At 44.0% G+C, this 14827-nt stretch overlaps 1 protein-coding gene across 12 annotated transcripts in view; it reads right to left on the reverse strand.

The window, feature by feature from the left end:
* Positions 1-361: 361 nt before the first annotated feature.
* Positions 362-14827, reverse strand: part of Eogt (EGF domain specific O-linked N-acetylglucosamine transferase) — a 37502-nt gene continuing 23036 nt past the window's right edge. For 6 of the 12 annotated variants that reach the window (XM_087658506.1, XM_087658509.1, XM_087658510.1 and 3 more), the window contains 8 exons: positions 10980-11072; positions 10458-10529; positions 10277-10363; positions 9168-9236; positions 6240-6301; positions 4106-4225; positions 2978-3080; positions 370-2505 (listed from right to left, as the gene is read on the reverse strand). In XM_087658506.1, the coding sequence (XP_087514632.1) occupies positions 2359-2505; positions 2978-3080; positions 4106-4225; positions 6240-6301; positions 9168-9236; positions 10277-10363; positions 10458-10529; positions 10980-11072 (753 nt within the window). In that variant the 3' untranslated portion in view covers positions 370-2358. 12 annotated transcript variants of the gene reach the window in all.

Here is a 14827-nt window from a genome sequence, read left to right on the forward strand (position 1 = left end):
GTTGGGTCCCCTGGGATTGGAATTACAGATAGTTGTGAGCTGCTATGTGGGTGCTTGGAATTGAACCTGGGTCTTCTGGAAGAGCAGACTGTGCTTTAACCACTGAGCGATCTCTCCAGCCCCTGACTTTCTCTTGAACACAGAAGCCATTGTCCTCCTAATTTTTTTTTTTTTTGATGAGGTTTATGCAGGGCCACATTTGTGGGAAGCATCATACAACTGCTAAATAAATGTAAGGTATAATTTTTGATTGCACTGAACCCTTCATCAGTGAGCTAATTATTTTTTTAATCATGTGCAAGCTACCAGATTATTTTTAAAGCAGGAATGTGACATTCAGACACAGAAAACCCTGAAGATGTTCAGATATTTAAATGAAATATAGAAAACTTTATTCCAAAGCTATGTCTGAAATGTACAATGAAAGGTGTCCCCTTACAGACTTAATAAAAAGGGCCATGTCTACACTTTAAATTTTACAACCATTTGAAGATCTTCTGCTCCCACAAAAAAAGTCTGATAAAAAGTTAATCCCATCAATTAAAAATTTAAATGACTGTCTTTATATAAAGTATATTCTAAATGCAAAATATTCAGATACAGTTTCCAGGTGAGACTGTTCTCAGTTTCTGGAATCCTCGGTGGTCTGTGAACACAGGCCCCTGTGCTGCTTGCAATGAGGTAGGAGGACGACGGTTTTCCAGAAGCAGTCTTCCGGATGGTTCTCTTCGGATGATCAGGGCAAAAGGATCTTTCCAAGCCCCCTCCTGTGGAGCACCCCTCCTCCCCCCGCCTACCTAGTATTCTGCACCTAGAACAGCGGCAAACATGCCATCCAACAATTCCTCATGTTACAGTTTTTTTTCCAAACAATTTTACGACCCGAAGAGAAGTCCTGCCTACGAAGGGTCACTATTTCCTTTAAAGATAATAAATAAACTCTGCAGTCTTTTAACAAATCCTGAAAGGAAATGGCAGCAAGCTTCCGAGGAGGCATTGGTTACCAATATTTTATTTTGTAGGTCACTCCTCTAAAATTTAAAAATAAAGTCCTTGGCTGGGATTTGCTAAGTGCACTGTAGAAATTAAAAGTAGCCTCGAATGTTAACAAGACTCAAGCATCATCCCACTGTACAACAGAATAAACCCAGGAGCTGTACGCTCAGCAGTCGGTTAAAGCCAGTGCAGGGAAGCCTGCATCACACATCCTGTTTACTCTGTGCCACTTTTTTAGGGCTTTTGTTTTGATTGGGTAATTCACAGGTCTACTGTGTTTTTAAGCTCTTACTTTAAAAAACAAAAACAAAAACAAACAGAGAAAGAGTCTTCTCTTCATGTGGCAACTTGGCAGTTTTTACAAAGGCTACGGTTACCTTCATCCTGCCGGACGTGGATACCCATAGCTGTCCGTGCTTACAAACGCTTGCCTGACGGAAACTAAGACTCCCTGGCAAGTCAGCACGAATGCTCTCCATGGCTGGAGGGTCAGTGGAGATGGTACTGCAGAATGTTCCAGTGGGTTCCTATCAACATTGCCATTACATACATGATCCAAAAGAGATACAGAAACACAAATTAATAAATACAAAAGCATGATTTTCTTTCAGGCTCTTGATGCACGTAAGCTGGAGTTGACTAAACACTGGTCTATAGCACATTCCTATAGCTTGGTCCTGATAGTCACAGGCTTGGACTGGTGTGTGTGTGTGTGTGTGCGTGTGTGCATGCATGAGAAAGAGAGAGAGAGAGAGAGAGAGAGAGAGAGAGAGAGAGAGAGAGAGAGTATGTGTGTATGTTGCTAGGGATTAAACCCAACCAACCCCTAAAACCATATTTATGAACACACAATGGTAAACAATAATAGTCCTGAGTTTACCCAAGTAGGTAAACATCAAGCTGTGACACTCTGGAATTACGACCACTTACAGTTAACAAACACACTTATCAGTTCTGAAGCCACCGAAGGTGACAACTTTGGTGTCCCAACTGGAAAGCTCAGCTACACCAATGGGCATCTGCCCAGCTCTAAACTATAAAAGTAACATTTTTTTTTCAGTGCAAAAATACTGCTGATAAATAGCCAGGACACGAGAGACATGGGGGAGACTTAAAGTACCCTGAAGGTGCGCTTTCACACGAAAAGGTGATTCTGTAGACAGGCGTGGTCGTGCTCATCTGTAAGCTGAGTGCTCAGCTGGCTGAGGCAAGGGGATCATGAGTTCAAGACCAGCCTGAGCTACGTTCAGAAGTAAAGTCCGTGAATCATCTTACAGTAGGATATGAGAGGTTGTTCTGCTCCTTTGATTGTGTGTCTGCCTGTGGGAGTGTCCAACACCGTGGTAAACAACCTGGGCATTTCTATAGTTCATCGTGGTTCTTCTTCAACGGCCACTGCGGGTGCTGCAGTACATGTTCTGCAGCCTGCAGGACAAGGTACATGAATTCCTCTACGTCGAAAGAGTAGTTGGTAAACTTCGGGTGCTCCCCCAGAGTTGGATGGTGCCCCTGCAGAAACAAACCAGAACAGAATGCCAAAGTCACTGAGGGCGTGTCTTTTCTATAGACAAAACATCATCTTACTTTGGCTAACTCGACTATTTCAACATGGGCTGGCAAGCTTTCCCCACAGAGGTCCCAGTGATCGTTTCAGTTCTGCAAACCATCTGCGCTCAGTCACAGATGCTCTGCCAAGGAAATGCATAAGCAAGCCCAGACAATATGCAGGCAATTGTGGTGGTTCCCAATAAAACTTTATTTACAAAAACAATTGGTGGGCCAGATTTGTACCATTAGAGCTACTGTTTGCCGATAGCTGCTGTGTATAAACTGATGTCAGCTGCCTTAGCCACGCTGAGGTTTCCTCTAATTTGCAAATACAAAATAAACCTTTTCAGGAAGCAAACAGAGAACACCTTTGAGGCTCAGCGATGGCTTGCATTTTAATAACTGGACTCCAAACCACTTGACTGAATGTTACCTTATCTTGAGGAAACACTTTGCTGGGCTTCTGCCAGGTGATGTAGTAGATGCCTCTGAGCCTGGCCAGGTCTAAGTAACAGCGCTCATCCTCACAGTTGTACCTAAGAACACAAGGGTGTCACACAGGACATGAGGCTTTTGTCCTGGGGGTTGCCTAGTGTGTAACATTCTAGGGGGAAAATCATCTACTCCCCAAATATGGTCTTACTAAAGGTTTTGTAAATAACAAACAAGAGAGAGATAACTTCACACACATTCTCAGGGCTGGAAGGCAGCACGCTGTGGTAGTACTGGCCCAGCATGAATAAGGCCCAGGGCACGAGAGCAGCACAAAATCAAGTTTAAATTAATATTCTCAATACCTTGTCTTAATTTTTAAAGACCAGAGTAAGAGGGAGGAGTCAGTACCTTATTCAATAGGTCCTATCGCCTGTGAATCGAAGACTGTCTCGTAAGATATTATCTTTACATACATGGAAAATGTATGTCACCTCCCTGTGTGCAGGGAGGTAATGCATTCAAGGTTAAGCAGCTGGTTAAGGAAGGAAGCAAAAAATCCCACCCCAGGTCTGCTGGGTTCCCATATCTTACCTACCCCCCCCCCCCCCATTTCTCCTTTCGTCCATCCTTCCTCTCTAGGACAAATGAATTAAGACAGAATTCACAATTGCCTTCTACCTCAGGAACAGCTTGAAAATGTTGGGCCAAGTATGAGAAGTTTGTAACAACCTTTCCTTGGATAGTCTCCTATGGATTCATCCCCCTCCCCCATCTCTGCCTCAGACACACTGGGTAAGCAATCCTTTGGAGAGAGGGCCTCTGCTCTCCCTGCCTACGCCACCCTACTCTCTCTCAGTATAGGAATTATACTGACTGCAGGGAAGGAAGTGATCACGGTTGAGAGGCAGTGGTGAACTCCGAGTTGGGAAACCGCAGAATCACATCCTGAGAAAGGCGAGAGGCGGCACTGAGGCTGTAAGGATAAGGTGCTGGCAGACCTCAGACCTTTTAGCTCGAGGTTGCTTTTCTTTCCAGACATCACCATGATGTAGCTTTTTGGTAGTACATTAGGGTTTCTAATGCCCAGGCTGAGCCTCGTAGCTCAGAACCTGCCTCCCATACTCACAGCTCGAATACAGCAGCCCAGTCTGGAAGGAAAAGTAAGTGGGTAAGACCAGCTCCGTGCATGCCGATAAATATGTCCGTGTTGTGCGTGATCCTTAGCTGATCTAAAAACCCGAGTTCTCTGCAATATGGGGACAACACAAGAAAGATGGGATGAAGGGAGCTAGTCCATGATCCACAGAGACAGCATTTATACACTTGTGTCACACTCCACACCCGCACTGTTGTGACAACCTCAATAGTAGTTAATAAGTCATTCCTTGATAGCGTAACAAGCTCTCTAAGCACAAACTATTATGTTTTTCAAGGGAACATATAATAAGAAAATCACAATACATGATATCAACACAATTACAAATATAGATACCCAAATAAAAGGTGTCATTCAAATACAGGCAGATAATACTGTAGGGCAAAGCTCCTAGGCCCCACTCTCCTCTCTTCCTGGAAAAGGGAAGTGAACAAGTGCTGACAAGCTATGAGGATATTCCAAGCTGAAAACTACTTCCTCCTGTGTCAGTGGAAGAAGCCACCACAGCACAGCATACTGTGTCAAACAGAGACTTTGCATCTTCAGAGCATGGCTGCCTGTGTAAGGTGAGAGGAAGCTGGTGGAGCGTAACAGCAGGCCCTAACTGAGTGATTGTCTGACAGCTTTGCATTTCTCCATCCCCGGCACGAGAGGCACACTGTCCACCATACTGGGATCCCAGCCGCAAAGCCCAGGGGCCTCATGATCATTCTTTTTTTAAATATGATTTATTTAATGTATGTGAGTACACTGTCACTGTCTTCAGACACAGGAGAAGAGGGCAGCGGATCCCATTACAGATGGATGTGAGCCACCATGTGGTTGCTGGGAATTGAACTCAGGACCTCTGGAAGAGCAGACAGTGCTCTTAACCACTGAGCCATCTCTCCAGCCCTCATAATCACATTCTTACTGATTCATCCTGTTAGAAACTAGGGGCTCATGAGTGAGCGACAGCACAGCACGCCCAAGCTTATGTAGATATGGGAAGTGCATCTATGGCAGGTACCCCTCAGGCTCACAGGCTTGGACTGGTGTGTGTGTGCGTGCGTGCGTGCGTGCGTGCATGTGTAATATAGGAAAAAGACTATCAATAGTCCTACATTGGATCATAGGTGGATAGAGAGAAAACTTCACTTTTTCTTTGTGTTATTTTGTGAGAGCTTTCTTCTTGAATTTTTAGGATTAGATCTAATCATTTTATTTGATGTACATGTCTGGCCTGCATGTGTGTCTTTGTACCATGCCTGTGTTTGGTGCCCCCAGAGGTCAGAAAAAGGCATTGGAGCCTTTGTTAGTGTAATAAACAGCTGTTTGACCACCATGTGGATGCTGGGAACCAAGCCTGGGTGGTCTGCAAGAGCAACAAGTGCTCTTAAGCACTGACATCTCCAGTCTGCTTTGCTCTTCCTTATATTGCTAAGCTTCTACAAGGAGCATCTACTTCTGAACAGAGCCATTGCAGTGTGACTGTTCTCAAACCAACAGGACGAGACATCGGGGAGAGGCATACTGTTTCCTTCCTTCTTTCTTTTTTTTATATTTTTCTTTTTAGAGACGAGGTTTAACTGTGTAACCCAAGCTGCCCTGGAACTCGCTCTGTAGACCAGGCTGAGCTTAAACCCCCAGATATCAGCCTCCGAGTGCTGGGATTGAAGGTATGCACCCCCATTGCCTGGCAGCATATTCTCTTTCCAAGCCTTTTGGTTCCACCAGAATTTAAAAAGAAATGTAAAATATTTTATAAGTTTTTTTTTAATCCATGACTTTCAAAGCTGAAACCCATTAGCTAACAGGGTAAATTAGGTCATATATATATACATATATATATGAGTATAAATGTATACGTGTGTGTGCATGTAAAAATTTAATACTAGGTACAAATTCAGAAATTTCAAACAGAAATCTGGATTCATTATTTCTCCAGAATAATTAGATTGTACCAGGAGACCTCAGAAAGCCCAGCAGCTCCCCTGAACTCGAAGCCTCTGTCATCCCCGTTTTGTTTTATAACTGTCCTCTGAGTGTCACTTCTTGGTCTACAAGAGTCGGTGCTCCCACTACCCACCAGTGAGTGGTTCAAAGGTGAGAGGCCCCAGCTTACCTGTACTTGTAATCAACCACCCGGACTTCAAATGTGGATACTGTTTTCAGGGCATTTACCAGCTGGAAAAAGAAGAACATGCAGAATGATTCTTCCTTCTTTTCTGCTTTCCTTTAGGAATCCTAAAGTTCACTTTTTAGTTTTGTTTTTATGTGTGTGTTCATAGAGTGCCCACCTGTACAGAGGACAACTTTACATGTTGCTTCTCAGAAATACTTTCTGCCTCACTTGCCCTGGAGCCAGCTACAACCACACCTGCCGTGTGTGTGTGTGTGTGGTGTGTGTGTGTGTGTGTGTGTGTGTGTGTGTGCATGTGTGTATTGTGAGTGTGTGTGTGCATGTGTGTCAGTATGCATGCATGTATATGAGTGTGTGTTGTGAGTGTGTGCGTGCACGTGTATGTATGTGTGTGTGAGTGTATGTGTGCGTGTGTGAGTGTATGTGTGTGTGTGTATGTGTGTGTGTGCATGTATATACACGCACACACTGTCCTGTGTTCATGTATACAGAAGCCAGAGAACATCAGATGTCTTCCTTATGGTGTGTGGTGTTTGGTGTGTGTGTGTGTGTTACATGTCAGTGTGGCTGTGTAAACATGTGCTTGCAGGTGTGCATATATTTGGAGGTCCAAGGTCAACACCAGGTGTCTTTCCTCCATGGTTCTTAGTCTGTTCTTTCTGAGACAAAGTCTCCCCCTGAACCAGGAGCTCCAGTTTACGTAGACTGGTTGGTCAGTGAGCTTTGGAGAGTCCTCCCTCTCTGCTGCCCACCCCACCTTCCATCCCCATGCTGGAGAACGCCACCATCCTAGGCTTTGTACGTGGGTTCGAGTCCTCGAGCCTGCACAGCAGTTACTTTGTCAGTGGAGCCATTTTAGTCCCTTCCCTTTAGTATTCTGAGACAGACTCTCACTGAACCCAAAGCTCACTGTTTTGAGTAGACCGTCTGGCCAATGAGCTCCCAGGATCTGCAGGTTGCTGTTCCCCAATACTGGGGTTATACACACACGCAGCCATGCCCAGCTTCTAAGTCAGTGCTGGAGATTTGAACTTAGATTCTCTTGCTTTTACAACAACAATTCTCCTTACCCAGTGAGCCATCTCCCCAACTCCTAACATTTGTTAATTTTTGGTGGATAAAAGATTTGTAAGCATTACATATCATTTATGCCTATCACTTAGACCTTATTTAAATTCCAATGCTGAGTGACCATACCTCTTGAATTCCTCACCCTGTTTCTTAGCATTTCAGAGCACCTGGTGATTTGAGGACAAGGGGATACAGTGCCCCTGACACTACGTTGACCTGGTTCTTTCCATCTACTGTCTCACTTCAAACAGACCACTCAGACCCCAGGCCCCATCCTTTGAGAATATTCCTCTCTCTATGAACTCTCTCACATCACTCTTGGCTCTGGCAGGCAGGAAGTAACAGCAGCACCACAACTCTGAGTCCCCCACAGCACTGTCACCTGACACTCACAGGTTGCATCTGTACCAGGTGGCCCTTCACAACAACAGCATCAACATCAATGGCTACAAAATGCCTTGATCTAGGCCTGGTTCAATCCCTGACAGAGACAGAGAGAGAAGGAGAGAGGAAGGGAGGGAGGGAACACACCCTGCGCTGCTGACCACACAATCTCTAACCTTAAGCAGTGCCTCCAAATCACTGAAAGCAACGAATTGCTGATCCCCTTTTATACACATGATGCACAACTGCACAACACACATGTGGTCAAAGACAGAATTGTTTCTCTACAGCCACTTCTTCCCCAGGAAAGCACTGATTAGGTAGCACAATCCTTCTTCATTTTATGAGGTAGACTATATCAAAGAAATCGCATGCGCCTGCAAGTCCCAGAATGTGTCCTTTCTCTAATCTCCAGCCATAAAGCAGTATCTCAACACACCTTGTACTGGGCTAAGCTTGCAGCAACCATCATTTAACCAGACCGCCTGGGAGCCAGGCCAGACTCTTGGCACTCAGGAGGCTGGACAGTAGGATTGGGAGCTCAAGACCAGCTGGCCTACATGATGAATTCAAGGTGAGCCTGGGCTATACACACCTGAGTCTTACTGTCCGTTCACTGGTCAAAGTACCATTGCCCTTGTTGTACATACCCTTTGCAACCCATTTCCTGTCTTAAAGGACAAGCAGCATGTTCTTGGGCCTGCCCTGGGGAGCAACGTTTGTACAGTCTGCCCACAGATTCTGAAAACATCAGGCCTGCACCATAGCTGGGCCTTTCCCTGGACTTTCTTCCCACTGGTTTGGTGCTATTCCCTGGCCTGCCCTTTCCTAATCGCCTGGACTCGTAGGCACACCCAACCTCCTCTTGCATCTCGCTGCCGTGAGAGGGCTAACTGTCAAGAGCAGGCTCACTATCTGGGCTCCCGTGATTATCTGCTCAGTATGAGGCTGGGTACAATGTATGATTATGTGCTGCTGAAATAAACCGAATGGCTAGGAGCAGTTTCCGAGACATTCACCCAGTTGTATGTGTTGCCGGATGCTACGGAAATACCAGGTAACACCAATCATCTCTCAAAAGGCAGGTTTGCATGTTGTTGCTAGTTTGCCTGGAGGGAGAATTTTCACCCTTCTGCTGCAGTCCAGACAAGACATGTTTTGTTTGGCTTTGGTTTTGCCTGTATTCTATCTAGAGCTCATGGAGGTGAACATTTACAATAGAGCAGATCTGGATAGGGTGGGAGTTTGGAGAAGCTAAAAGCCAGTAGTTGCAATAGGCTTAAGCTATTGTGTACCTCTAGAAATGAATAGTTTCAAATAAAAACTTCTACTGCAATATGAAACACACACACACACACACACACACACACACACACACACAGAGAGAGAGAGAGAGAGAGCACATTAACTAAGGAAGGCAAAGTCACTACCAAAAGTTCATACCAAAACACTAACCTCATTTTGGTTCAGGATTTTCCGGTATTCTGTGCTGCGTGCAAGAATGGTAACTCGAAGTTTCCCATCCTGTGATCAAAATGAAAAGTAGGAATAATATTGGATATGCTAAGACCAAAAAAAAAAACAAAAAAACAAAACAAAACAAAAACAAACAAACAAAAAAACAACAACCAAATCTCACATGCAATTTCCCAGAGAGGTGAAACTCACTAAGGAGACACAGAAACTATTAGCCAGACTCCTTAACCATTATCCATTATCTCAGGAAATTATATATCTATTTTATAAGAAAATACATCTATACAATGAATTAATACTCAGCTGTACACAGGGACAAAACATATCCTATTGCAGTATGGAGAGAAATGCAAGGCACTAAGTTAACATAAGACAGGGGCATGTTCTCCCTCAGATACAGAAGCTAAAGTTGCTGAAGGGGTGCACAAGAAAATACTGAGAATATGATAGATTAGTAGACATGCACCCTGGGGAGGAGAGAAAGGGGGTGGTCACTAGATACACATTACAGATATAGGAGAATTGAGGTTTGCTGTCAAAATCACTGTAGTGTTAATAGATTTGCCAATAATATACTAGTTCTAAGAAAGCTAAGAGAAAAGGTTTAGAACACTCTCACAACAAAGACATAATTGATGCTTGAGGTAACACAAGTGCTTTGATAATTACACTGTGCCCTGTGTCAAACTATAACACTGCACCCTAGAGATGTGTACAATTATTGTATGTTGATGAGGAATACAAATAAGTGTATCTACTTTAGCCATGGAAGGCAACACCTGCTCATTCCACTACTATTACTTTGTTGCTTGGTGGGGTGGATTGTTTTTAGCAGGGGTTACATGAGTTCAATGGGAGAATACAGGAAGACATGGGTAAAGAAATAGACAACCGACAAGGAGGATAAGGGTGTTCTTACAGCATCCTTTAGCTTATCTTTGGTGGCTACTGGCTACTGAATTCAGAGCACTACGGGTTCAGCAATGTTGTCATAGCAAACACTGCCTCCTCCTTATTTGTTTTCCTACAAAGATGGCGTCAGAGATGACTACTCAGGTCTACCTCAGAACCCATAGCATATCCATTACCTTGGGTCCCTCTTGAGAGATGTTCAGCCTGTGCAGCACGTGCTGGGAGAAGGCCCTGAATAACCCAGTGTTCTGACAGCCAGAGATCTAAAACAAAAGCGCCAGTTCACGTGACAGCAAATACTCCCACACTGGGATTTCAGATGACCTCGAGAAACACAAGGATGTCTTAGATGCTTACCAGAGGCGTGTTATAGAACAGCCCGTACCGCATGCGGGGCAGCAACGAAAACACAGCTTCTTTAAAACACACCTAAGTAGAGAGACCGTTTAGAAGATAGCAAAATAAGGAGAGCCGCTCCCTGCGTGGGACACCACAGCACGGTGTGCACCTTTCACAGGATAGACAGCACGGTAAGGGGTGTGCCCTTCATGTGGTAGATGACACCACAGCAATGTGCGAACCATTCGTAGGACATCACAATAAGGTATGCACCATTCATAAAACAGACAGCACAGTAAGGCAAGCACCCTTCAAGCCAAAACAGCAGTCCTCATTTTACAAAGTAAACCTTTCCAAGGTTTTAAGGTTTATTTACAAAAATTCTAGCTATAAAACAAACAAACCACATCAACAACAACCAAACACCAAGAAGTCAGGATCAGTGGTAACAGCCAAGAGAAACTTAAATTAAATATTCACTATGTGAGTTAGTCACTGGCACTTGACAGTCATTTCAAGACATTTCACTAGTTCTAGTACCTTTTTGGAATCGTAGGTTTTCAAATGTATGACGTCATAGTCAGTAAATGCTTTCCAGGTATCAGAGAAGAGGTCACCGTATCCATAAGAGCTCTGAAGGTAGAAACAAGAAGTTAGTGCCACAAGAGGATACTTCAAAGGACCCATACATATGACACCATTTATACACACAATAATATCATCACTGAGCAAAGTCCATCGTTGTAAGTAGATTGTACTTGGAAGGAAATTTCAAAGTGAGAAATTGGCTGGAAAACTTATACATCAAATGAATATTCTCTCGCTGAATAATGAAGCGTTCACATTAATAATGTCACTACTTACATAACATTATACAACAACCTGTAATGCTAACAATGTCGGGTATGCAAGCCCAGGCATTGTTCTAAGGACTATAGATTATTATTTTATCAAACTACTCTGCAGTTCTAATGAGCTAGCTGATGTCCTCATCCTTGATTTATACACAAGCAAACTGTATGTAAATTCAGATAGTTTGTCTGAATGGTAGAACTAATGAGTCATAGTACTGCGGTCAAGCCGTGTCTGTGGTCTCAGACTTCATGCCCATATACTCCATGCCTGCTGTTTCTCGGTGGGAACCTGTCCCAGTGTATTTACCAGATTCCTCTCCTCCCTGGAAGGTAGAAGGTAATTAGAAACTCTGCCAGGTAAAGGGAGAGGCTTGGTCCATTTTTAAACGATGTGACTCAGACTGAAGAATTCAGCCCAGAGACAAAAGAAACACAGGTCATAGGGGTACATTCAAAATCTGCAATTACTTGTCCATTCTGTTGTCTCTTGATGATTATAGAATTTTTTGTTTAGATTTTGAAATTTTTAGGCTTCTCCTGATATTTCAAAAGTATGGAGAACTGTCAGATAAGGTGACACAGAAAGGCTTTGCTGGAGTGTTTCTCCAGCAATGGTACAATAAAGACCCTCAACACTAACAACAACGAAACTGTCCTGTTGCTCAATGATAAATAAAGAGTAATTAAAAGAAGTAATTCCAGACAATTTCTTGAGATAAAATACTGTAGGTAATATAAGATGCCTCTGAAAGGAAATTTTAATGATAAAATAGGGTGATTCTGACTGAACCCTTCCCAGGAAACTTGTGAATTATTCAACAATAGCCACTTCTAGAAACTTCATCTTCAACATCCTCCAAATTCAAATTATCCAGCAGTGAAAGAAGAAAGGAACATCTTCCCACCTCATACTGAAGAATCTTTGGGCGTTCCACAAGGTGACAAACAGACAAACAAACCCTCCTCCTGTCAGGTTTCAAATCTGAACACACCAGAGCCTCAGACACACAAACACTACTTGTAGGACTCCGCCCACAGGAGTAATGAAGAGGGTGTAGAGAGAAGGACACGGTTCACCCTCTGGACCTGAGGGTTCACTCACACTGATAGAAAATATCCAGAGAAGAAGCCGTGTCTTCATTGACTGCATACAGACCTTTTCTCTGCGACACTGTAGTATAACCACTGTTTGCGTGTACTGGGCTATGTGAGTAACCCAGTGGTGATTTCAGAGCATCTAGAAGGATGTGCATGGCCACATGCAATTCCATACCACTTAACACAGAGGACCTGAGCAGCCATGGATTTGGGTGTCCAGAGTGGATCTTGGCACTAGTCTCCTACAGACCCAGGGAGAACACTGCATATAGGAAAGATGCTGATAACATCCAGGGCATAGCTCAGAAGCAGAAGGAAAGGAAATGTAGGGTGAAGGAACATGGTGGGCGAAGGGAGAGGAACACATGCAGGAAATCCAACAGATGGAAAAATGCTGGCACCATTCAAAAACAGACATGGAAAGGTGCCCTTGTACTCAGAGAGCATATTTATATAATGATATCGATAAATCTTTATACAAATGATATGCATAGAGAGCCTTACACAAACCCTGATAAAACTTTGTGTAAGGCTATATTTCCATTTATTCCCTTGGGGGACAATGCAATTGGAGAGAGAGGAAGAGACTTAGAGGAAAAAGAACTTTCCCACTCCTGCATTGTTGACCTCACAAGAATCAGTCATTAGCTCTATGGTTAAAAAGGAAGAGCAAAGAGCTGGTGAGATGGCTCAGCAGTTAAGAGGTCCTGAGTTCAATTCCCAGCAACCACATGGAGGCTCCCAACCAATCGTAATGGAACCTGGTGCCCCCTTCTGGCCTGAGGATGTATATGCAGCAGAGCTCTCAACCATTAAATAAATAAAGTTAAAAACAAAACAATATTTTAAAATATATAGCAAAGATGTTCCAAATCTTCAACACCAGGAAAGAAGTGGCTTTCTATGCTAGGAGGCTGGTAGCTTTGTTGAGGTGCTCAGTACCTAGAGGAGAGAGTCGTGGCTGGCACTGAGCTTGTGAAATAGCATCTTAAAAGCCTGTGTCTAACTGTGGCAATGGTTCGCAACCTTCCTAATGACGCAAACCTTTGATACTGTTCCTCATGGTGTGGTGACCCCAACCACAGAATAATCTCCATCACAGCTTCATAACCGTAATACTGCTACTGTTATAAATATCTCTGTTTTCCAATGATTTTAGGTGGCTCCTCTCAACTATCCAAAGAGGGTCTTGACCCAAAGGTTGAGAACCACCGACTTGAGGCTTTGCTAACAAAAATTCAACTGTGGACAATACAATCACATAGTGCTGTTCTCAGGCAACCTACAGGCTTTTAAGCCCTGAATTCTGGAGCGACTGAGCATGACTGCTCATATAAGAACTTGACTGGGAAGTTAGCAAGGACATCACTGACCAAGAGGAAAGGTTATAAGGGAGGAGTCAGAGGGCCAGAAAAGGACAGCAATGACACTGGGGCAGCTAAGCACACTGCTCAGAGACATGAATGCTGCTTATCCAGAGCAGAATGATGGTCAGACTGCCTGAAAATCATGTGTCCAGTTGACAGGGCCCTTCGTGGTGGCCCCAGCAGGCACACACCAGGCAGGACACATAGAAGCTAACTTATTTTAACTCAGTCCACTTGAGGACGATGTATGTAGGCACACAAGATGGTATGACAAAGCTTCTAGAAAGCACTTAATAAGTGTCTCTCTACCTCACAATTTCTTCAGAGAACTATATAGGGAGTGAGAGCTCCTTGGCTCCAACCCTCAGTGTGTTACCTTAGAACACTCACCTGCTGTGTCCTATCCATAAAACACACTAACAAAAATCCTGATCCAAATTCCCCACTGAGAAAATGTGATTTTAGTAAGGGCTTTAAAAAAAAGGGGGGGGGGTTGGGGATTTGGCTCAGTGGTAAAGCGCTTGCCTAGCAACCGCAAGGCCCTGGGTTCGGTCCCCAGCTCCGAAAAAAAAAGAAAAAGAAAAAGAAAAAAAAAGGTCTTGCAGAATTGCTGAGAAATGTTTTGCTGAGAGACGTGGCCCACTTAAGCAAAAAGAAACGAGAAGGACGCTGTCCCCTTTGCTCACAGAAACATGGCGAAAATATGAAACTGAACTGACAGTAAGACTGGGCTCAAGACGGGGATGGAAGCTCACGCAGGGCCAGAGATGGGAAGTGAGAGCCAAGAAGGCAGAACCAGCCTTTCAAGGACTTTAAACCAGGCCAGACTTCCGGGCTGTGGTGACAACCATCCACAGAGCTGTACTGTGAGCTTACTGTCTATGAAGTATGGCCGTCAAATGCTTTCTCCTTGTCTACAAAACTGTTTATGAATTGGCTGGTGTGCTGTGCTCGCTGGGAATGCAGACGCTGCCTGCTAGCTGTTTCCGGACAGCATTGTTTCTCCTTTAGATACATGTGTAAGATTCACCCTAGAAAGTGAGCTTAAAAAACAAACCACTTAGCATGA

The sequence above is a fragment of the Rattus norvegicus genome, chromosome 4 (genome assembly GCF_021556685.1).
Source record: "Rattus norvegicus strain SHRSP/BbbUtx chromosome 4, alternate assembly SHRSP_T2T, whole genome shotgun sequence".
Taxonomy (NCBI): Eukaryota; Metazoa; Chordata; class Mammalia; order Rodentia; family Muridae; genus Rattus; species Rattus norvegicus.